We start from the raw sequence: 25430 nt of genomic DNA, 5'->3' as shown, positions 1-25430 counted from the left end.
ATAGAACTTAGAACTACTTAAACCTAACTAACCTAAGGACATCACACATATCCATGCCCGAGGCAGTGTTCGAACCTGCTACCGTAGCGGTCGCACGGTTCCAGACTATAGCACCTAGAACCGCTCGGCCAACCCGGCCGGCACGCGTTACTTACTGTCACAGTTTGTGAAGCTCTTTTCCTTGAATAAATCATCCAATTCCTCCGAAATTGTAATAATTTGTATTTTATGATATAACGTCTGCACGATAATTTCGTTGAGAGCTGTAGAATAATCTTCCAATTAAGACTAAATATGTCCTTCTCGTCCCCATATCGGTGATCTACCTGGTACTCGGATAATCAACTGCGGTCTCCGAGGAAAGAAGTCTTCAGCACCCGCCTATATCGTATGCCGTGTTGCACGTAGATGAGAAGTATCGATTGGATTTACTTACGTATTTCTAATTGTTAATCTTATACCATTAACTGTAAAATTATATCAATCATGGAGCTATCAAATCAGTACAATAGTATAATATTTCGTTATGTGACACCCACACAGCTAGATTAACTTCTTCCTTGATATGCTGTTTTGATTGTTATCGTTCTTCTTGTTGTTGTTGAATTGTTGTGAACTTCAGACCGAAGTTTGGTTTCATCCATGTCTCACATCTGGTCCATCCTTTGTAGTCATCGTCTCTGCGTACCTGCTGCTACCTACACCCGCGTGGTTCGACTTGCTGTAGTCAAACATTAGTCTCACTCTGCGATTTTTATCCCACATCCTTCCCTTCATTACTAAACTACAGATACCTTGACATCCCAAGACGTGACATATCAACCGCTTGCTTGTTTTCTTAATTAGTAAATTTCTACCGTACACCGCCAGTCCAAAAAGTTCAAAGACTTATTTTATTGCTGTCATACAAGCGGTAGCAGCGCTGTAGCCGTGGTGGCAGCTGACAACTGTAAACAACAAAACATGTGGATGCGATCAGTCAGCTGTGACCAGGCAGTGTTAACTAGTGGGCTTACGCTCAGGACATTCTCCATAATGTTTTTAAGAAGAGAAAAGTGTGGGCATTTTTCATGAGGCACACCTCGCCTTCCGAACAAAAACAGTAACGTGAGGACGTCTGCAGCGCCGTGACAGAAATGCATAACGCGGGCAATTAATGTCTGGAAAAAATCACCGGCGACGAGACGATGTTATAATACGAACCTACCACGAAACCCAATGTGCAGGAATTAACATGATGGTGCAACATAACCGACATTCGACGCAGTGTGACACACGAGTTGTAGAAAATCGCAAAGAAGGGCTTTTCTGATAGTTTCACGTGGTTCTAAGAACGTTCTATGCATTGCACTCAAGTGGCGGGGAGACTATGTGAAACACCTGAAACATTAAAATCATCTTCTTAACTTTTTTAATGTTTTTAAATAGTCCAGTCTGGACACTTTTCGGTTCAGTATTTCCCCATTAGTTACGCGACTGCCCCTACAATCTTCGTTCTTCTGTACCACCGCATTTCAAAAGCTTCAATTCTCTTCTTATCTGAAATCCTTGAAGTCCACGTTTCACATCCAGACAAATATACCCAGAAACTTCCTGTTTCAGTCTGCATTTGATACTTTCCTTTATTCGGCCATCATTAGTTATTTTGCTGCCCAATTTATTACTTGTAGTTTCTCATTTCCTGATGTAATACCTCCACCACCGTCTGATTTACTTCGACTTATGGCACTAGTTAACCTGCATCTTACGTTCGCCTTTCAAGATACTGTTCATTCCGTTCAGCTGTACTTTCAAGTCCTTCGCTGCATCTGACAGAATTACGTCATCGGTAAAACTCAAAGTCTTTATTTCTTCTCACTGAATTTTAATTCCTTCTACAAATTCAGGTTTGGCTTCCTTTACTGCTTGCTAGATGTACAGATTGAATAATCTGGAGAATAGACTCTCAGCCACTGCTTACCGTTCTATCGACCATTGTAAAATTGTCTTTATGTTCGATTCCCTTGTACACTTTGCATGTATATATTAAATCCACATATTAGACTTTCCTTCTTTGGTTGGTACTAACTTGCGATCTGAGCTCTTGAAGTTTGTACGGGCAGTTCTCTTTAATATATTCTTGTAGGCGGTATCTGTTTTCTCCATTGTGGTGCGTGTTTCTATAGCTTGGCGTTTATTATCTATGCGTTCCCGCTTTACCATTTTACTTTTTAGACGACTGTATTCGCCTTTCCTTCCTTCATCTACCGTCATTTTATATTTTGTTCCGTAATCAGTTAAATACCTCTTTTACTATCTAATAATTTCTTCAGTCTTGACATAATGTACTAATTTTAAAATATCTCTTGTGGTGATTTTCATGCTAATAATAGAAGAAAATCTAGGCAGTTATAATGTTTTCTTTGGATTTCATCGCTGCTAAGAGTTTGTTTAAGGGCTGAAACTATTTCTCCATTAGCTCTGTGGCTATATACTGAGAGAATTCATTATTGTTCACTACGCACCTGCTTTGGCTGTTGCGACATTGTCAGGTTACTCAGGGTGAGGGAGCTAAGACACGCCACCCCAGACATGTCCAGAATGAGTAAATATAACGAGGTACGGTTATAGGGGACAATGTGGCAAATTTCGTGACGTTCACAGCTATAGTCGCCAAATTGCGACACTGCGATTTAATGCTAAGAGGACGCAGTGGACAGCCCGTCAAAAGCCGAACACAGATCAGCATGAAAACAGGGAGAAGGTGTACTGAATCGTGAAAGAAAAAGCGAGATAGAGACAGTGAATGGTCCAAAGACAAAAAGAGCAATATAGATCACTTTGAAACAAGAATGGCACCGTCCCTGCGGTGGGCTTCCAATTTTTTTCTTTCGCTGTTCACCGCATTCAAATATGTGTCCGTTTCCAACAGCGAGGTGACAGAAAGAGGCCTATAATGGCAGTTGATTCTGCACAGCCGAAAGGAAGTGGATTTCGAATGGGAACCGCAAACGATGGCGACAAGTCAACAAAATGTGAGATATGCCTCCGTGCCCGATTTAGGTGTTCGTATGAATATGGTGAATGTGATCACTGCCAAGGAAATGATGAAAACATAATAGTTTGTCACATAAGCTGCAACAAATGAACACAACAGTGCACAATCACACAGTCTCTCTGCGCTCTGTCAAAACGTATGTTTCTAACTTTTTTGAAGTTGCCTTCCATTTTCGAAATTTTTAATCTGGAGTTCCTTTGTTGTAACACAGTTCACACCTGTTTATTTGTTGTTTTCATTTCTGTGACACTTCTATGTGGTATCTCTCCTGCTCTCACTATTCGTCACGTTTATTTGCGACGGTAACGTATTCATACAACATGACTTCTATAATCTATCTATTGTATGACAATTTCAAGACTACAGAAAGAGGAAAAACATTTCAATGACCGGACATATGACATATAGTTTTGAAACGGCTCACCCGCTTAACAGTCAAACGCCGTGATCATTTCTTTATTTCTTTCCCATTATGGTTCGTTGTATTTGATCGTAGCAGACGTCACGTGACATTCACTGAAGTCCGACTCTGACCCCCTCAGTCAGTTTTTCACTGCAGAGACCAGCCAGCTGAGCTACCGTGCCGGCCAGGGTAAGCACGACGCCCCTGCGCTCTCCAGCTGCTCTGCATTGCACTTCCTGTCCTTGGACCGTTCACTGACTTCATTTTGCTTTTCAGCACACCTTCTTCCTTTTTTCATGCCTGATCTGTGCTCACTCTTTGACGGGGTACCCACTGGGCCATCTTACCACTAAATCTGAGGGAGGGTGCGACGGCGAGTTTCCCTCGTGATTTACGTGCCTGTTTACATTTGGTATAACAGGCCAGACGTTTGAGGAGCCTATTCTTCCGACGGCGGGACAGGCCTTTTTCGGCGCTATTATCTTGATATTGTTCGAACAAGTTCCATACATGTTATGTAGTGAAGCTTCTATTAGAAGGTCTTTCAAATATCTCAGAAAAAGGTATACAGTTCCATCAGTAATCAACTAAGTCGGTGTCGTAATTCGGCGATTATAAACGATAAAAGTTAGTTGTGAACGTCCGGAAATTAACCTTGTTGTCCTCTACACTTGACGACGACCCCACCGTCATTCTGGGTATGTTTGCGCTGACCCGTCTTAGCTACCTCACACTGTGTATTTAGATGGCTGTCAAAAGCGCTTCACTGCAGTGTAAGTATTCATTTTTGCTAGGCACGTGTCTAGCACGTGAGCATAGCGGTCAGCGCAGCAAGATTATTTCTAAATCTATGCCATTGTTAACAGTAGCTTTAAAACGTGTTTTATTATCAGTTCCCGTACGTTGCGTCCCGAGTGTCATGTACGTACTTGACACTCTCGGTGTCGTCAGTAGAGATACAAGAACCGGAGGGCCAGAACGTGGGTCTCTGATGTTTATAAACATAACGTGACGTCAGTTCAGGCGGCCATAACGCGAACCCTTATTCAAAGGTCCAAGTCCGGTCCGTTAAAGGCAATCAGTCCCGTTGTCTCTCTACAAGTGACAATCGTCGCAACTCACATTAATCTTCGCGTCAGTTGTGTAAGACAGTATCTAATGGATTCCTAACTAGGCAAAAAATGCTAAAAATATCTGAAATGTTGGGTTCAGTAATAAAGACACTAATAAAAACAGCCAGCATATGTTGCGTAACACGATATCTAACAGATTCTTATAGAGGGAGAAAAAAAATACGAGAAAATATCTGAATTGTGGTCTTCAGTCATACACTTTTGCGATGCACTAGGGACTTTTGCCCGATGCTCGTACTAAAAACAAGTGAAGGAGATAAAAAAGCGGTGCTGAAGCGTTGAACCTCTCGTTCTAAACAGTCTCAACGTAACGAATACCGTCCTGCGGTAAATACGAATTTTAGTTACCTGTTAAATCTCCCTTGGCTCTAAGTCATCTACAAAGATTACATGAAGTTTCTTGCCATATAAAACAATTTTCCATCTATCACAAAGACCGAGACTATTGCGTTTGGTTCCGAGTGAGTAAATTTTCAGTTGATCACTATGAGATTGTTCCTTTTTTTCCAGCATGACGTTATCTGATTTGGTTATGCACTTTCATAGACTTGCATTCGATATAACATCGCCATGCATATTCCTGATTGTCAATCATCCTTTTAACTGTGACTGGATGATGTAGCGTCTTGGGGAATTATTCCGGTATACTTCCTGAATACCCTTCCCTGACTTTTATTTCAATAGCATGCCGCCTGGCTTTAAGTATTTAGCAGGGATGTCAGTTATGGTTTGTAGGTAATAAATTTCTACTCCTTCCATACTGAATTTATTATTGTATGATAAAATATTGCAAATCGTATCGTAATTGTTTCGTCTATTAGACCCATGTGTGTGCTTCAGCTTCATTTATACAGCCATCCGTTAAATTCTTAGAACGAAGAGGCAAGGGCCAACCGCGTACAGTACCGGAAACTATCCAAACCTTTATTTATTTGTTGTAACAAGGCGTTTTCTACGGTGATCTCATAATCGTGTTTCTGGATTGGGAAAAATCATATTACAGTGTGCCAAGGTGTAAGATCTGGAGTGTTTAGAAAAATTAATGATTCAAAGTTCCCTAATAAAGATTGTGCAACTGCTCTATGAAGACTGGCAGACCGAACAGCTTCACGACAGAGAGAGAGAGAGAGAGCGAGAGAGAGAGGACTGGGACAGATTAGTGAACTTTCCCTGTTACTTTTTATTGCATTTATAGGAGTGGTTATAAAGGAAATCAATTCGATAGTAAATGGTCATCTCAATGTGTTAGTCTCTGGTGATGGCGTCGCTACCTGGGGAGAAACAGAACTGGTGGTAGAGGGAAGATTAGACGAGTCCAGCTCCAAGTTAAAGGAGTGCCACCTGAGTGTAAGTACCAGCAGAATTGTAGCGACGATTCTGAGCAGGACGTCTGTCCAGGGAAACCTGATGCTAGGTGGAGAGAAAACTGAATGTGTGGAGGCTTTCAGTTATATGGAAACTACAATATTAAGGAAAGAACTGCAAGACTAGAAGTACAGAACAGAGTAAGAAAGAAATCCGAAATTGCCATCAAGTGTGGGTAAAGTGAGTTACTATGAGAGCCCAACGGACCATATTTGAAACGTATCTCCGGTCGATTATGACATACAACTAGGAGTTCTGTGTAATCAAAGAGGCAGGTCTGAGCAAGCTACGAGCATGCGGAATGAAATTTTTGCGATCAACCTTGAAGACGACTGCATAAAATTAGGAATGAAGACATTAGAGCAGAGATGAAAGTGAATCTGTCAATGACTGGCTGAGTACTGCCAGTTGTGGTTTGGACGTGTGAAGAGGATGAAAAATAAACGCTTGCCAAAACAATGCTTGGGTAGAAACGTACGGGAGAAAGCATCGATAGGACGACACAGAAAAAGATGACTGCATCAGATTAAGGAAGATCTGAAGACTAAAAGAGGAAATTGGTAGACTATATGAAGGCAAGAAGTATTTTAAGATAGAGAAAACTGGAAGAAAATTCTCTTACACACCTTACTCGGCTAGTTGAAGGAATGCTAAGATGATAATGAGTTTGTAGTTTGTATGCAGTCTAATTACAGGGCGACGATTATGAAATAAGATCGTCATAACTTCTGAACCGTTTGCGTTAGGACGTTCAAATTGCACGGTTGTCCGTGGGGTATGATGGGAATTAGTACGCGGTGTACAGTTTCGTTTAGCGGTGAAGCCCGCTTTCATTTGGATTGGTTCGTCAATAAGGAAAATTGGCACATTGACGGGACCGAGAATCCGCATTTCACAATCAAGAAGTCTCTTCACTCTCAACGGGTGCTATGTGGTGTGCAATTTCCAGTCACGGGATAATCGGTGCGATATTTCTTCATATCACGACGACTGCCGAACGGTACGAGAAGGTTTTGGAATATGATTTCATGCCCGTCATCCAAACTGACCCTCATTTCGACAAGATGCGCTTCATGAAAGGCGCATCTCTACCTCATTCGAAGTACGTGAGAGTTTGATGTCCTGGAAGAGCACTTTGGGGATCGCATTCTGGCTCTGGGGTACCCAGAGGCCACTGGCAAGGGCCTTAATTGGCCGCCATATCTGCGAATCTCAACACATGCGACTCCTTTCTGTGGGGCTATATTAAAGACAAGGTGTACAGCAATAACCTCAAAACCACTGCCGTAAACAGCTATTCCTGAGGTCATCGACAGAATCGAAGTTTCGGCGCTTCAGCGGGTCATGCACAATTTCGCTACTCGTCCGCATCACATTATCGCTAATGATGGCATGCATATCGAACATGCCACAACGTAAATCTGAATAGTGATATGTTCAATAAAGTGTGTGCACCTCGTAGTTTGCAACTAATTTACGTTTCTTTTCATATAGTTGAATAATTATCACGCTGTACATCAGGAGATACATATGTAATGATATCCGAAAGGTAGGGAGGAGTTCTGTGACAATGGCTAGAGCACACAAGACGTTAAATGCATCGTAACAACAGTAAGAAAAGCATTGCTGAAAAACAGAAATTTGTTAACATCGAATATTAAGTTTAATTATTAGGAAGTCTTTTCTCAAAGTATTTGTTTGGAACGTAGCTTTTTATGAAATGAAAAGTAGACAATAAACAGTTCAGACAAGAATAAAAGACAAGATTTTGAACTGCTGGCACTGAAGAATGCAGAAGATTAGATCGATGGATCGACTAACTAACGAGGAACTGAATCGACTTGCGGAGAAATGAAATTTTTGGCACAATTTGACTAAAAGAAGAGACCGGTTGATAGGACATACACTGATGCACGACGGATTCGTCAATTTCGTAATGGTACGAAGTGCTTGGTGTAAAAATTATAGAGGTAGACAAAGGTTTAGCTATAGTAAGCAGGCTCAGATGGTGTGAGTGAGCTGAGTTGAAGACACTTGCACGGAATAGGTTAGCGTGTAGATCATCAAACACCTCTTCAGACTTAAGAGTACAATAAAAACAACAACAGTGAATTATTGCAACCATTGTCTTCCTTTATCGGAAGAAATGTGTTATCTAAATTATAGCGAATGTTTGATTCATGCGCCGGCCGGAGTGGCCGAGCGCTTCTAGGCACTAGTCTGGAACCGCGCGACCGCTACGGTCGCAGGTTCGAATCCTGCCTCGGGCATGGATGTGTGTGATGTCCTTAGTTAGGTTTAAGTATTTCTACGTTCTAGGGGACTGATGACCACAGAAGTTAAGTCCCATAGTGCTCAGAGCCATTTGAGCCATTTTTCGATTAATGCCCTTCCACACACGACGTTATTTACTGGAGTGAAGAAAGCTGCAATTAGAGCACGACTCATGTGTCCGTATAACATTTATCATACAAGGAGCATATTTTGTAACATGCTGCTAGAGGGCTCTTCCGAGCGCGTTTAATGCGTGAATTTCCAGATGTCAGACGCACGGACTATATGCCCAACTCCCCAAAGATGATACTGGCATAGTACAGACAACAGAGGAAATTGAGGATTTGTTAGACGAAGACCAGCTGTCTTTCAAAAAGGTAAGGGAACGAGAGAGACTGTTCTGATGTTGGGATCTTAACACCGAAGTAGCAATGACGGAAATATAAGAAAGGTTGAAGGGTGGGATTAAAATTCAGAATGAATAAATACAAATGATAATATTCACTGATGACATTGTTGTCCTAGGAGGAAGTGAAGAGGGATTATAGGGTCTGTTGAAGGAACAAAGAGTCTAATGAGTACGGAATACAGAACAAGACCAGAGAAATGACAAACAATAGAAATGAGTATGGCGAGAAACTTAACGTCGAATTTGGTGATCACGAACAAGAGAAGTTGATGCATTCTGGGAGCTTCGAAGCCAACTAGTACATGACGAACGAAGCTAGGTGGACTTAAAAAGAAGATGAGAACAAACAAACAGGCCATGTCTTGCCTAGAGAAGTGGCTCTGAGCACTATGGGACAACTTCTTAGGTCATCAGTCCCCTAAGAACTACTTAAACCTAACTAATCTATGGACATCACACACATCCATAACCGATGCAGGATTCGAACCTGCGACCGTAATAATCGCACGGATCCAGACTGTAGCGCCTAGAACCGCTCGGCCACTTCCGCCGGCCCTAGAGAAGTGTTAGTTTATGAGAATGTACGTTTAGAAAGCAGCATCATATAGTATTGAATTGTGGACTATAGGAAAACCTATAAAGAAAAGAATCGACGTGTGCAGATGGGCATTATTTTGCTGCAATGTAAACACAGGATGGTTTGCCGTACAGGAGAACAAAACAAGCCCGGATTTTCAATGAGTGGAGTAGAATTGTCTGCAATGATCAGTCACACTTGGAAAAGAGCCTGTATGACCAGACGTGTCTGGAGACGCCCCGGGCAGCGGTGGTTTACCAACCTTACTGTAGCCCACTATATGGCCGGAGACAGGGAGTGATGGTGTTGGGTGCCACTTCATTTCACAGCAAGACGCCTTTGGTTTTCATCCGCCGCAGCCTTACAACACAGCGGTGCGTCGAAGATATTCTACGCCCCGTTTCGTTGCCCTTCGCTGCAAGCCTTCCTCGGCTTACGTTTCAGCAAGATAACTCCCGCCCACACATGGCGAAAGTTTCTGCTCCTTGTTTTCGTGCTCGCCAAACCCTAAGTTGGCCAACAACATCGCAGGACCTCTTCCCAACTGAGAACGTTTGGAGCTTCCAATTATATGGGGATTTTGATGACCTAAGGAATCAATGGGACAGAATTTCGGACGATATCGGTCAAGAGGACATGCAGAAATTCAGTCAATCAGTGCCAAGCCGACCAGCTGCTTCCGTAAGGAGCAGAGGTGGGCCAATGCGTAATTGACTTGCTCAATTTGTGAAGCTCCTTCTCTCCAATAAAATATCCAATTTTTCTGGAACTGTAATAATTCGTTTGTCTGTACGTGTATATTACATCCACCGATTTTTGCCCCATTAGGGTAATTCCTTCTCGGAGCGTCGTTTTTTGCTCCAAAAAGTATTTTGTTTCTTTAAAGCCAAAAATTAGGAAGAGCAGTGTTCCAGAGACGGGTTTTCACGCTTAGTTGATGGAAACTAACGCCTATCAAACGTGTTACGTCACTAAGGATATCAGGTGGTTGTGACTTCCAATATATGTTATTAAAACTGGTGATTGTCCCTAAAGAGAAAGCAAATACCAAAACCTGATCGACTCGAAAAAACTGACAAAGATCGATATGGAAACAGTCGGATAATTTCCCGCAATTCTACGTCGTGACCTAAAGTTTTGTTACGTTACACCGGAACCAACATTTGTTACGTATAATTACAGATTATACTTCACAAAGGAGTTTTCATATGAAGCAGTGTGTTAGAAATAGACGGTGTCGCCGCAACCGATCTCGAATTTATGAAAAGAGCGGCAGGTTAAACAGAATTAAATCTCAATGCCTACTCCTAATATTTCCTTGTCTGTCACAACGTGAGCACAGCAGCTGGTAATAAGTTGTGCGTGTGGCACGCTTCCAGGGGGAAGAGGCAGTCCGACCAGCGGCTGGCGCAGCTGCAGACGATGGCGGCGCTGCAGGCGATGGGCGGCAGCGTCAGGCGCGTCCCCGTGGGCTACGGCGCCGTCGACGCGCGCAAAGTGTGAGTACGCCCGCCTCGATGCGGCGACCACCGCATTCGTCGTATTCAGTTACTAAGGGTCACGTTAATGGACATAAGCTAAGTGACATTCATGACTAGACGCTCTAGGTTACAAATGAACACTCGGTGACTGTAACATTTGCCGTGAGCATGTGTGGTTGCCTAATGTTTTCTCCGCAATGGAATTTTATGACTACAAATGATTAAGATGACCCTGCCATTGACTGCATACTCTTAGAGACTTCCATAAAATAAGGCACCGTGTTGTGGTTTTATTCCACTTCAGTGTAGCATCTCAAACCAATCATTCAAATCGGGCTGCTACTAAAATGAATCACAACTTAGATACCGTAAATTATTTATTCTCAAAAGACATGTAGAATGCAAAAAATTATATAAATATGAAGCATGCAATATCGGGTTCTACCTCGACATGTGATTTCGAGGTTTGCAGAAGATACGTTTGACTTTCCTTAGACGGTGCCCCCTGTTGTTATACAGGCACAATGTTAGCTGATGCTGTTTAATCGTGAGAGAGAAAAGACCTTCACTCTGACTGACGCTTTCAGAAAATGCTCAATACGCAAGCAAATGAAACTCGCCACATTTACTGTGAGTCTCTCCCTATACCGCATGTCACCTCTTGAGGTGCGACTGTACCGATGGTCAGCTCGCTGACACGTTGGCCGCGCCGCAGACCATGTGCGAGGCACACCTGCACTTCTCTGCCTACACACTGTGCGCTCTCTCTCTCTCTCTTTCTCTCTAACACACACACACACACACAGGACAGTAAATCTTCACCCCTGCAGAACACGGCAAGTCTCTTCCGAGCGCCTCTTTGGCCGGTAGCTGCTTCTGAGGAACATGTGGCCCACTTCACCTCCACTTTCAGTGCTCAGCTCAAATTACCTCTCAGGCTTTCAGTAGTACAGTAATTGTTACTACGTAGTATTAGCCATTGTCATCCAATGAAATGATCTATAATCCGAATTTGCATTGTAAACAGTGATATAAATAAATATTTACAAGAATATTAAATGTTTCGTGGAAAAAACTTACCACCTTGTGGCAATATCAGTTGCATCCCGTGTGTGCTAGATTGTCTGCCTTTATGCTCTTTGTAGAGCCTACAAAGAGCGACTGTGGAGCAGAAAGGCAGACAATACAGCATACGTGGGACACTCTGAATATTTCCCAAATGCAACTGACGTTGCTGCAAGGTGGTAAGATTTTTCCACAAAGGACGCCACATAACATAAAACACAAGTACGACCCACTCTCGAGTACTGCCCAAGAGATGCAGACCAGGTCGGATTAAAGGGCGACGTTTAGTGGCGGGCCGCTACATTTATTACCAGTGGGTTGGGACAACACGCAATTATTATGGAGATGCTTCGCTAACTCCACTGAGAATGACTGGAAGGAAAGCGACGTTCTTTTCGAGGATTAACTATTGATAACATTTAAATAATGAGCATTTGAAGCTGACTGCAGAACGATCCTGTTGCCGTCAACGTACATAAGAGAAATTAGGTCTTGCACAGAGGTATATAGAAAATTGTTTTCTCCTTGTTCTATTTCCAAGTGACCCAGGAAAGGAAATGTCTAATAGCGGTTTGCAGAGTTCTGGTGTAGGCGTAGGTTAATTAACTGAGTTAATTAACAGGGGTGACTCTTAAAAAAACGTGAGTGCTGTAATTCACAAAAATGATATTCATCAAACTATAGCTCTCTTTGTTAAATGTCCCTCTAGGCTCCAGGTAATACACAGATTGCATACATAACAAAGGACAGTTAGTTTTATGAAGTATTAACACGGCTTACAATATAATTAAAGTTCCAGCACCTTAATAAACTTCGAATAATGCACAATGTACCTGGAGTGAACAAATAAAAATCAGCGAAACATTTGGGGATGCAACTAAGTTCGCAGAATATTGCTGGTTGTTAATCAAGAAGGACGGAAAGAAAGAAGCACACAAAGAATCGCCCACGCATCTACTGCCTTGACTGAGCTCATGTTGAGCCTGCAATTACGAGGGGCTTTCAATAAGTAATGCAACAGCTTTTTTCTGAAACCGAGTTGGTTTTATTCAGGATTCCAATACGCCATCTAATTCCCCACTCTTATAGCTACAACATCCATTTTTTCAATAAAATCTCCGTTCAATACTACGGCCTCATGCCACCTTACTGGGGGGAGGGAGGCTGCAATACCCGCATGGTACCAGTCCGCTGGTCGACAACGCAGCGAACGTCTTTCTGCTTCAGTAGCCTCCACACTAGCCATGTACATCCCGCACTGGCCCAAACAATTCCGCACAGATGGTCCTTCTTCGCTCTTTATGGTCTCTTTTTAGGCCACGAGGAACTCAGCAGGAACGCACCTTTAATTCCGGCAACGGGTGAACGAGTGTGCCAGCACTACCAACAGAGACGTCCAGTTGAGCGCCGAGGTGTCCGACTGTGCTTCGTCGATGTCGTCGTATGAGGGTGTCTGCACGTTCCAAAACTGCAGGAGCCGCAGCTACGTGCGGTCAGAAATGAGCGACCTTCTTGCGATAATGACAGATGGCTCGCTCAACTACTCCCCGTGCTTTTGTTCACTTTCAGATTTGCGTACACATTCTCCAAGTGCCTGTGAGTATCAGCGACGCCCTAGTTTTGTGCAAAAGAAATTCAGTGACAGCTCCATCGTTGGAACACATCTCGTTACAGAAGCCATTTCCAAGGCAACATATAGCACTACCACCTACTGGAAATTCATGATACTACAGAGATTGAAGAGGGAATACTCCACGATGGTCCCACAGCGTATTCTGCATTTCCTCGACGGAAATTGACCTCAAAAAATTTGTTTAATTACTTAATGAATGCCCTTCACATTAACACATGTTACTATTTAATTAAAGCCTCAACAACTTGGGAATGTTTGGAAAATGAATCTGGAGTGAGCAAATTATAACCAGCACAATACTCGGGGTGCAACAAAGCTCCCAGAAGGCGCACAGTGATTGCTAACTGTTAATCACGAAGGATCCAAATGACAACAGAAACAAATTGCCCTTGTACCTACTGTCTTGATTGAGCTGGTGTTGAGTCTGCAGTTAATAATAAATGTACTTGAAATGAAAATTTGAAGGTCGTGCCATTATTCAGAACGCTCGCCTCCTACAATCCGGCTTGTGAAAACAGCTGCTGTTTACCCTACCTGGAGTTCCCGGTAGCGCCCAGTGGCTGCTGTGGTGGCTGCGGAACCCACCCGCCTTGCATCGAAGGCTGGTGTGCCCCAGAGCCCGCGGTCGAAGTCAGTCTCTCTGACGAAATTTCCCCTGTCGAGTTTCGTATGGAACTGTTCTACAGACCGCTCCAAGCAAGAAGGGGATTTTTGCTCTCAGTTTGTGAATGTGAGCTCTTGTTTGATTTTTCTTCTGAGAACCGCCAAATGAGATAAGTCCTAATAAGGCAGCAGTCTCCATCGCAAACGCGATTTTAATGTGTTTAATCAGCATTGGGGCATTTTAGTGCTGCAGCTCGGAAACAGGCGTGTCCCACTATCTGTCCAGCGAATAAGGCCACCCCATGCATGCACTGGTCAAGCGCGATCTCTCACTCCAGAATTTATTTATATGAGCCAATGGTACGTGCCCTTACAGTTTCTTACCAAAAAAATAGTAACCTAAGTCAGCCACGTCCGCAAGTATAAAGTTGAAGGATGGCTTCTTCTCATTCCATCTGTTAGAACTGACCTCAAAACTGTCCCCGGCTCAGTGTTTCCCAGAATGGGGGACCAGTGCAGGGTGCACTTCTTCACAGTTCTGCTCACTCCGTAGCTCTTAAGCAGTGGGAAAGAGTCGCTGTGCATTCCTGGCGCTGGCTGAAATGTCACACTGAAAACAATTTACTTCTCAGTATCCTGCAACCACTGCTGCCATCAGGCGAAGCGCGGGGGGCGCCTGACAGGCAGACCTCTGCTCACACACAGCGCCTCCGCATCTGGCAACTCACCACCTCCTCGGCGGTGGCGGCATGTACACCATCAAAAGGACCCGTAGCCTCTTGGGACTAATGGCTCGACATTGGCCTTCCCATATCTGCTCTGTGAGACTTCGCTCAACGTGCGTTCAATGAGACTCTGATCTACTCATTTAAGAAATCCTCCATTAGAAGAACATCATATAGATTTTTAGTAATTAGATATGGCAGTCACTGCCTTTGGCTTTATCAATTCTCTTACTTTTATTTCTCACCGGAAAAAAATTTAATTTGGCGGATTCATGCATTTAATGGAGTCTGATTATGACGTGTGGCAGTTTTGGTAAAAATGGTTGCGTATCAATTATCTTTCTTTTATTACAGTCGATGATCAAAAAAACTGTCATCAGGTTATCGTTTTCGGTCCATAGTAACCAACCTGATATCTGTTTAAATCGTACGATGCCCCATATTTATTTTCTATATACGAGTCTGTTCAGAAAATTCCGAAACTTTGTCCACAACATTTATCTACGTTTACCTTTTACTTATTGTACCTGGTCTCTTACGAAATATTCTGCTCCATAATTGATACACCGCTCCAACACCGTCCGCAACTATGGAAGCAATCTTGGTACGCTTCTCGCTGTATGCGCGTGATGCGCCGTCTGCTAGTTTCCTTTCATCTCGTCTATAGTTGCAAATCTTCGTTCTTTCAACGGGGTTTTCAACTTTGGAAATAATAGACCGCATGGGTCAGGTATGAGAGTACGGAGGTCGAGGCACCACAGTGATTTCGTTTTTTTGTGCAGTAGCCACGCACAACAGGGACGAATATGCGGATGCATTGTGATGATGCGAGATCCATGAATTCTCTCACCACATTTCAGGCCGTTTTCTTTTCTCTCAGGAGTCGCAACACGTCCCGAGAGTATCATCTATCAACACTTTGTTCCTGTGGCACGAATTCATTACTAACTAATCCTTCAGAGTCAAAAAAACTATGAGCATGGCTTTGACATTTTATTTGACGTGACGAGCTTTTTTGGTTTTGGAAACCTTTCCAGATCGATTGTGAAGTTGAACCTTGGTCTCAACATCATAACCAACGCCTGGTCATCAGTTATAATTCTCATAAGGAGCATTTCGATCACATTTAGGCCATCTGGAAACTCTTGATAGATTGCGAGGCGAAGGTTTTTCTAGTCCTAATTAATGAGCCGGCGGCGCGGAGTAGCCGCGCGGTCCGGGGCGCCCTGTCACGGTCCGTGCGGCTCCCCCGTCGTAGGTTCGAGTCCTCCCTCGGCCATGGGTGTGTGTGTTGTCCATACAGTAAGCTATTTTGAGTTAGATTAAGTAGTGTGCAGGCTTAGGGACCGATGACCTCATAAGACCTTACTACAAATTTCCAAAATTTAATGAGCCGTCGGGCGAACTTGGCAACATGATGATTTTCAAGATGCTGTGTCAGGATATCGTGACATGATGCAACTGAAATGTTACATTCTTCTGCAGTCTCGCGCACAGTCAGTACTCGAAGACATGCACAGTTTCGTTGACGTACCTGCACGAGCGTCGTCGCTACTCGAAGGGTGTCCTCAACAAGGGTCATCTTTAATTTCCGTGCACCCATTTTTAAACAGTGTGAACCTTCGAAATACCGAGTACGGCTTAAGCACCCATCACCATAGGCTTCCTGCATCATTTGGTGTGTCTCTTTAGTTCACGCACAGTTTCATACAGAAGCGTGGCTGCTCTAACTCTACTATCTCGATATTTGCAAACTGTGCGACACAACGTCCCACTCAGTACAGAATACAGAATAACTAACAGGCATTCAACACTGAAACTTCCGGTACTTAAACACAAATCACAGAGGTGGGCAGGGATGCCAACCGCATTTCTCTCCAACTCACCACTGCCACGAAATGACGAATGTTCCGGAATTTTTTGAACGAACCTCATACATAAATGATCTGACGGACAGGGTGAGTAGCAACTTGCGGATGTTTGCTAATGGAACCGCGGTGTCGTCGTTTAGTAAGTGTAGGAATATACAAATGGCAGCTTGCTCTCAATGTAGAGAAACGTAGCTTACTACGGCTGAGCGGGAAACAGTATTGCAACGGCCGAATAAAGCATAAGTAGGCTGCAGCTTGACACAGTCGTTTCGATTAAACATTTAAACCTAAAGGTGCAGATCTATATAAAATGGTATGAACAGAATCAACACGTCAGGTTGGCGTTAGGGAAGGCGAATGCCGGACTTAGTTTTACTGGGAGAACTTCTGAAAGCGTAGCTCATCTTACTTAATAGTGTATATTTTTGCTCACTAGAGGAAAGTAACAAGAAATAAAGGAAGGGCGATCAGGATCTCGTCGATACACCAGTGCTCAAGCTCTTATTGGCAAGGCATGAGGAAGGAAACCGGTAGGATCGTTCTAAAACGATTTATCCTGGTATTTTTGTTACGGAGTTTAATGAAACCACGAAAATGTAAATCACGATGGGAGGACGGAATTGGAACGGCTCTCGTCTGCAGGTCCAGCCAGCTTGTACTTTGGGGTGAAAACGATGTGTGTCATCTCAAAGCTCTTTCTGGTAAGAAAACTGATGATCTGAAGAGATGATGATACTGACGAAAATGACAACTATAATGAATTGTCGGGATTTTAGGTTCTTCGTCCACTGCACAAAACACTTTTCCATATAAAACTATTCATATATTGTTATATGATAGCATACGGAAGGATAAATGCACTGATCAACCATCTCCTTAAAAAACATGTTGGTTTGTGGGTGCTGTGTTACATCTGGTTCGCATCCTGCAAATTTGGTGACCAAAGCGTCAGTGTAAGTTCACGATCATGCTACTCAAATCACTGTAGGCCATTGCGACCGTGTGCCAGGGAAATTTGTCGTGCAGTAAGATGGCACCACCGTTGGGGATGACGGCGGCTGTAAAGGGACGCAGGTGGTGTGAACATGCTCCACGACGTCCGCAGCTGCCCTGTTGCCTTCCATTACTGCCACAGTTCCACTGCAAGTTTCGGTGAGCGTACCCGACACAGTAATACTGCCGCCACAGGTCTGAGTCTCTGGCGCGGTGAATTTCTCCGAGCAGCCGTTCACCCAAATGACGGCCGCAGCCGTAAATCGCCACCCAACTTGCTGACTAGAAACGTGATTCATCCGACCGGGCGACACGTTTAAACTGAGCAGCGGTAGGTTCTCGATGATCCAGCGCACAGAGTAATCATAACTGACGATGCCGTTGAGTCAACATGTGAGGAAGTAGGGAACGTTTCCTGCGGCGGCCCCATGTGCGCTCAACGGTGCACTCTGGTTGGCTTGCGTCCGCTCCAGCACCGTAGTCTGTCGTCAGGACTGGCACAGGCCGCCTCCTGTCCTGCTCACACAGCAGCAACACGCCGACCTCCACATTGTTTGATGAGGCGCTCTTTAAACAGCCACACCTCATGCAGTGCGACGCCAACTGAAGAGGCCACCAGAGGCGCTCACAGTGTGAACAGTCTGTGGCATTGTAAGCTAAAGTTTACTACGTAACATTACAAAGTTGCTGGCACTTAAATCGCAAATACATTGAACAGCAAAAATATTATGATCACTTACCCACAGTTTCACTGGATGCGGCCTCCAGGCATTGCGGCCAAGTGACACGGTAGCAAAAGTATGTAAAGAGGGGCATACACGGACGGCGGTTCAACTTAGCGAAGGTATGGACTGCAAATGGGCAATCCAGTAAGATAAGGTCTACCCCGTGGTCTAGGGATTGCCAAGTGATTCACACAGATGAACATCGTTTCGAATGCGGGTCGGCAAAGGACGTATGGTATTTGGTGCGTCAGATATTGGCTTTTCTCACACGCACGACTCCTGACAGGATAACTACCCGATCACTTCTATTCCCCGATAAGATTTATTTCCCAAGAGCAAAAACGAACTCTGTGACGTGGATCAGCGGCCACGCTGTTCACTACCTCTTCGGTAATGGAGAAAAGACAGTACCCGATTTTTGGTATTACCTCAACGAACGACATTGTGCGATCGTCAAGAACCCTATATATATAGGCAATATTTTTCTAATTTCCTTTGGAGCGCATTCCATAATCCGCCTCGCAGCTGGATTATCGATGACATGAAATGATAACCATAGCACCTTTTCCCAGTTCCATTTTTTTTATGAGATTTGAACAAACAGAGGAAACAACACAGCAACGAGAAGACAGTCATCGAAAAATTCGCAGCGGGCTATAGTATGGAGCATCCTTTGTCGTAACGGGACGACTTCCTATTATTATGTTTATGTAGCCGAAGAGGAACGGCCTTCCTTTTATACATTTGTATAAAAATAAAATGAAATAAAAGTAAAAAAAAGCAGAAAAACAAACCTCCCAAAATCCTTTTTTTCTCATTTTTGTTAAAAAAGTGGCTAGGATAGCTGGCTATTAAAAAATGCCTATTTGTGTTACGTACGCATTTTGTAATAAAAAAATAAAAAAAGAAGGTAACTGGTTGGGAATCTGAAAACCCGGGTTCAAAAAAAAAAAGGGTAGCGCTTTTGATTCATAATCAAAACATCTTCGGTCCCGGGTTCGATCACCGCCACTGCCTAAATTTTGATAAATAATCAGCATTGGCGGCCGAAGACTTCCGGCATAAGAAGTCAGCCTCATTATGCCAACGACCTTGTCAAAGAGGGCGGAGGAGCGGATAGAGGTTTAGGGCACTCTCTTGTCCTAGGGGCGGGAAATTGCCCCTAAAGGCAGAAGAATCAGCAATGATGAACGACATGAGGATGCAGAAGGCAATGGAAACCACTGCATTAAAGACACGTAACGTGTATCCACAGGACATGTGGCCTGTAGTTGAAGAAGTGTCATGATGATCTCTCCATTGGCAAAAGATTCCGGAATAGTCCCCCATTCGGATCTCCGGGAGGTGACTCCCAAGGGGGAGGTTACCATGAGAAAAAGATTGAATAATCAATGAAAGGATAATGTTCTACGAGTCGTGGCGTGGAATGTCAGAAGCTTAAACGTAGTAGGGAAACTAGAAAATCTGAAAAGGGAAATGGAAAGGCTCAATCTACTTATAGTAGGGGTCAGTGAAGTGAAGTGGAAGGAAGACAAGGATTTCTGGTCAGATGAGTATCGGGTAATATCAACAGCAGCAGAAAATGGTATAAGAGGTGTAGGATTCGTTATGAATAGGAAGTTAGGGCAGAGGGTGTGTTACTATGAATAGTTCAGTGACCGGGTTGCTCTAATCAGAATCGACAGCAGACCAACACCGACAACGATAGTTTAGGTATACATGCCGACGTCGCAAGCTGAAGATGAACAGATAGGGAAAGTGTATGAGGATATTGAAAGGGCAATGCAGTATGTAAGTTGGGAAGGAAAACATAGGTACAGAGAAGGTAGCTGCGAAGAAACCATGGGTAACAGAAGAAATACTTCAGTTGATTGATGAAAGGAAGAAGTAAAAACATGTCGCGGGAAAATCAGGAATACAGAAATACAAGTCGCTGAGGAATGAAATAAATAGGAAGTACAGGGAAGCTAAGACGAAATGGCTGCAGGGAAAATGTGAAGACATCGAAAAAGATATGATTGTCGGAAGGACAGACTCAGCATACAGGAAAGTCAAAACAACCTTTGGTGACATTAAAAGCAACGGTGGTAACATAAAGAGTGCAACGGGAATTCCACTCTTAAATGCAGAGGAGAGAGCAGATAGGTGGAAAGAATACATTGAAAGCCTATATGAGGGTGAAGATTTGTCTGATGTGATAGAAGAAGAAACAGGAGTCGATTTAGAAGAGATAGGGGATCCAGTATTAGAATCGGAATTTAAAAGAGCTTTGGAGGACTTACGGTCAAATAAGGCAGAAGATATAGATAACATGCCATCAGAATTTCTAAAATCATTAGGGGAAGTGGCAACAAAACGACTAGTCACGTTGGTGTGTAGAATATATGAGTCTGGCGACATACCATCTGACTTTCGGAAAAGCATCATCCACACAATTCCGAAGACGGCAAGAGCTGACCAGTGACAGAATTATCGCACAATCAGCTTAACATCTCATGCATCGAAGCTGCTTACAAGAATAATATACAGAAGAATGGAAAAGAAAATTTAGAATGTGCTAGGTGACGATCAGTTTGGCTTTAGGAAAAGTAAAGGCACGAGAGAGGCCATTCTGACGTTACGACTAATAATGGAAGCAAGGCTAAAGAAAAATGAAGATACGTTCATAGGATTTGTCGACCTGGAAAAAGCGTTCGACAATATAAAATGGTGCAAGCTGTTCGAGATTCTGAAAAAAGTAGGGGTAAGCTATAGGGAGAGAAGGGTCATATACAATATGTACAACAACCAAGAGGGAATAATAAGAGTGGACGATCAAGAACGAAGTGTTCGTATTAAGAAGGGAGTAAGACAAGGCTGTAGCCTTTCGCCCCCTACTCTTCAATCTGTACATCGAGGAAGCAATGATGGGAATAAAAGAAAGGTTCAGGAGTGGAATTAAAATACAAGGTGAAAGGATATCAATGATACGATTCGCTGATGACATTGCTATCCTTAAATGATCTGCTGAACGGAATGAACAGTCTAATGAGTACACAGTATGGTTTGAGAGTAAATCGGAGAAATACGAAGGTAATGAGAAGTATTAGAAATGAGAACAGCGAGAAACTTAACATCAGGATTGATGATCACGAAGTCAATGACTTTAAGGAATTCTGCTACCTAGACAGTAAAATAACCAATGACGGACGGAGCAAGGAGGATATCAAAAGCAGACTCGCTATGGCAAAAAAGGCATTTCTGGCCAAGAGAAGTCCTAATATCAAATACCGGCCTTAATTTGAGGAAGAAATTTCTGAGGATGTACGTCTGGAGTACAGCATTGTATGGTAGTGAAACATGGACTGTGGGAAAACAGGAACAGAAGAGAATCGAAGCATTTCAAATGTGGTGCTACAGACGAATGTTGAAAATCAGGTGGATTGATAATTTAAGGAATGAGGAGGTTCTACGCAGAATCGGAGAGGAAAGGAATATGTGGAAAATACTGATAAGAAGAAGGGACAGGATGATAGGACATCTGCTAAGACATGAGGGAATGACTTCCATGGTACTAGAGGGAGCTGTAGAAGGCAAAAACTGTAGAAGAAGACAGAGATTGGAATACGTCAAGCAAATAATTGAGGACGTAGGTTGCAAGTGCTACTCTGAGATGAAGAGGTTAGCACAGGAAAGGAATTCGTGGCGGGCCGCATCAAACCAGTCAGTAGAGACTGATGACAAAAAAAAAAAAAAAAAAAAAAAAAAAAAAAAAAAAAAAAAAAAAAAAAAAAAAAACGGCTTTAACAAAGGGCGGATAATTATTACGCAGAGCCTATGAAAGGGTATCTCAAAAACGGCGAAGCTAGTCGAATGTTCACGTGCTACTGTCGCAAGCCTCTGCGGAAAGAGGTAGAAGGCAGCAAACTACCACTAGGCGCTAAGTGCTTGGACGTCCACGACTCTTCACAGAATGTGGGATTCCGAGGCTTGTCTGGTCTATAAAGTAGGATAGTTAGTGATCTGTGGCATATCTGCCGAACGAGCAAAATACTGGTTCAGGTACAAGTGTTTTGGAGCACGCTGTTCATCGTATATTGGTGAACGTGGAGCTCCGCATCAGAAAACCCTACGTGTTCACATGTTGACCCAACGACATCGTTAGTTACGACCAAAGTGCACACAGGCCTATTAGGATTCGACCGTCGATCAATGGAAAAGTGTCGGCTCTTCGGGTGAATCACAGTTTGCTACACTAGGTCGATGGTCGTCTCCACAAATACAGTCAACGAGGTAAACGGCGCCTCGCAATGTGCAGCGACCCTTGGACGCAGACTGGTAAGAGCAGTATTCTGCCATGGGAGACGTTCTTCTGCGCTTGCGCCGGAAATGTGGTAGTAATCGAAGATACAGTGACAGTTGCGAACCACCTGCATCCCTTCATTCTTGTTATCTTGCCCGACGGCGATGTCATATTTTAGCAGTATAATTATTCGTGCCTCGGAGTCATAACCGTGCTTCAGTTGTTTGAGGAGCATTATAGTGAACTCACGTTGATATCTCGGCAGGCAAATTTGCCTGATATAAATCCTATGGAATCCATCTGGGTCGCTATCGGGTACCATAATCGCGTACGCAAATCGGCGGGCCGTTAAGCGAATTACAGACCTGTACGTAGACATATAAAGGCACATTTCTCCACAACCCTAACAACTGAATGTAATACGCATAATTAGCGATGTATTTCGCTCCAAAGACGGACGGAAAAGCTATTAAGCAGGTGATCAAAATGTTTTGGCTAATGAGTGTATAAGATTACCAGTATTCGCAACATAATAGTCTCAAAGTGAAAACTATTAATAACTTATGTAACTACTGGTGTAGATACCCCAGACGTACAGTAGAAGCGGGACGGATGACGCCCGTCTACAGAGTCGATCAGCAAGTAGAAAACGTGCTCGGTAGGGTTTATGTCGGAGGGATGTTCACGCCAGTCCCGCCGTTCCAATAGCTCCTCCACCTGCGCTGTTCGGAGCGATCGCTCACTGTCAGACATAAGAATGTTACCTTGAAAAAAAGCACATGGGGTAGAAGTACAGAGTCACAGTTACCGGTGAGTGTACCGTGTTCAAAGATTTGGAGTTCATTACATCCACACAACATTTTGCCACCCCAATACCGTAACACCTTGTCCACCAAAACGATCATCATCCACAGTGATGGCCGTACCCTCATAATGTGAGAAGTGGAAACACGTATTGCACCCGGAAGCTTGGTGGAACATGATCGTTTTGGAGGTGCAGGTGTTATGCTGTCTGGAGGCATAACGTGTCATGTGCGTACTGCCCTCCAATCCTTTGAACGCCCTCAGCGTTATTGTCATACTGCACTTCTTCAGTACTTGCTCATTAATTAGTTAATTGACACATCTAATCTTCAGCTTTGTTCTGTAGCCACTAATAGTGATAACAGTAATAATAATAATAATGTCAATAACATCAATAATGATAATGGCAGATATAAAAAGAATTTATAGATGTACAAAATCGATGCTTTCTGATATAGCGTGCTCTGGAGAAAATAAATTTAAGGAGACTGTATCAGCTAAGAATGGTGGGAAATTAGGAATATCTAGTTGGGAGAAGGAGAGTAACGAGTGCGTACAGAGACAATGGTAATGCTTATTGTTGCTTTAGTAGTGTGTCATTAACTATATTACGAAGCTGGGGATGTTACAGAGTTCTCTGATATTATGCGGGAGGTTACTATACGGTCGGGTTCCTGATACTCAGAAGGATATTGAGGGAGTGGCTGGACGGTGGAGTGACAAAAAGAGGATTTCGTCTGGCGGGATCGGTTGTTTCTGCTGTGCTGTTAAGATAAGAGCGTTAAAGTCAGGGAAAGATATCACGGACAGTGTTCGTTGATACGACAGAAGATAAGGTAGAGGGTATGGAAATATCCCTGAGCCTCTCTGAACGAAGGTAGGATAACTGCGCACATGATGCTGAAATCTGATCAAAAAGTCGAGCATCACAGATTTGACGACCACAGGCATTCATAACCAGGTCCAGGAGCCGTGAGCTTTCCTGATAGAGGCCTTGCAGAATATTATCGCTGTAATCAGTAATTGGAGGTATAATTTTTTAGAAGTTACTTGTTCAGTCTGTAGCTATAGGCGAATGACTGTCGAAACATTCACCGATCCACGGCTGCAGGTTGGTGGGGACAGTATGACGGTATGGGCACGTTCAGATGAGCTTCCATTCCATGTGTGTGTTAACCATCTGCACTCCTTCGTGCGTGATTTTTCCCTGACAGCGATATCATCTTCCAGCTAGATAATTATCCGTGTCACAGTACCAGAACCGTACGACAGTAGTTTAGGGAATGTCACAGTTAACTCACGTCAACATCTTACCTTCCAAATTCACCTGATGTGAACGCGATGGCACACCTGGGTGGCCAGCTCCTTGGCCACAGACCGTCGACGTTTAGTTTACGGAAACTGCGTGATCTGAGCGTCGGCGTCTGGCGCCACGTGTCTTCACAAAACTACCAAGCGCTTACCTGTTCGATGGTACGCAGAACCGCTGTTGTACTGCGTTCCAAAAATGGACCGCGGTGTTATCATGTCTTCGCTCCTCAGTTTACACAATTACAATAATTCAGTGTGATTTTTTCCTGCAGTCTGCTGGTCACTATTGACTGGTACGTGACGTACTGGTTTGACACGTGTGTTGCAGAGGTCGCAAGCGCGCGCCGTGGTCGTGGTGGGTACCAGGCTCTGGTGGCTGGGACCTGAACACGGTCTCGGACCAGGGCGACGCGGACGTCGACTCCGCGCAGTGGTGGCGCTGACCAGTTCACTGCTCTCCTTGGACCGAGCTCACTTACCCCTCCACACTTCACATATGTCTATGATCACTCAGTTACTGTAAATAAAACCAACTGCAGAAATAAAAACATTTTGTTTCATTACACAAAATCGGAAACGTTGTTACCATTATTTACCGAAAATGATGTCCAGTAAATCACCTCCTGCGAACCCAATGCATTCCATTGAAATATCCAATATTTCCTGTCCTTATTCAACTCGTTCGTGAACCTGTACTTTCCACCATGGTAGCGAGGCCTGCTTATCCACGAGGCCATTT

At 43.6% G+C, this 25430-nt stretch overlaps 1 protein-coding gene across 1 annotated transcript in view; it reads left to right on the top strand.

Annotated features, from left to right (window-relative positions):
• LOC126284518 (uncharacterized) overlaps nt 1–25215 on the top strand; it is an 89116-nt gene extending 63901 nt beyond the window's left edge. Inside the window, exons 3-4 of the mRNA XM_049983509.1 lie at nt 10578–10697; nt 25020–25215. Coding sequence (XP_049839466.1) covers nt 10578–10697; nt 25020–25134 — 235 coding nt within the window. The 3' untranslated portion in view covers nt 25135–25215. The remainder of the gene's footprint in view (nt 1–10577; nt 10698–25019) is intronic.
• The last annotated feature ends 215 nt before the right edge of the window (nt 25216–25430 follow it).

This window comes from Schistocerca gregaria, chromosome 8 (genome assembly GCF_023897955.1).
Source record: "Schistocerca gregaria isolate iqSchGreg1 chromosome 8, iqSchGreg1.2, whole genome shotgun sequence".
NCBI lineage: Eukaryota > Metazoa > Arthropoda > Insecta > Orthoptera > Acrididae > Schistocerca > Schistocerca gregaria.
Note: the sequence above shows the minus strand (reverse complement) of the source record. Positions and strands in the feature narration are given on the sequence as shown.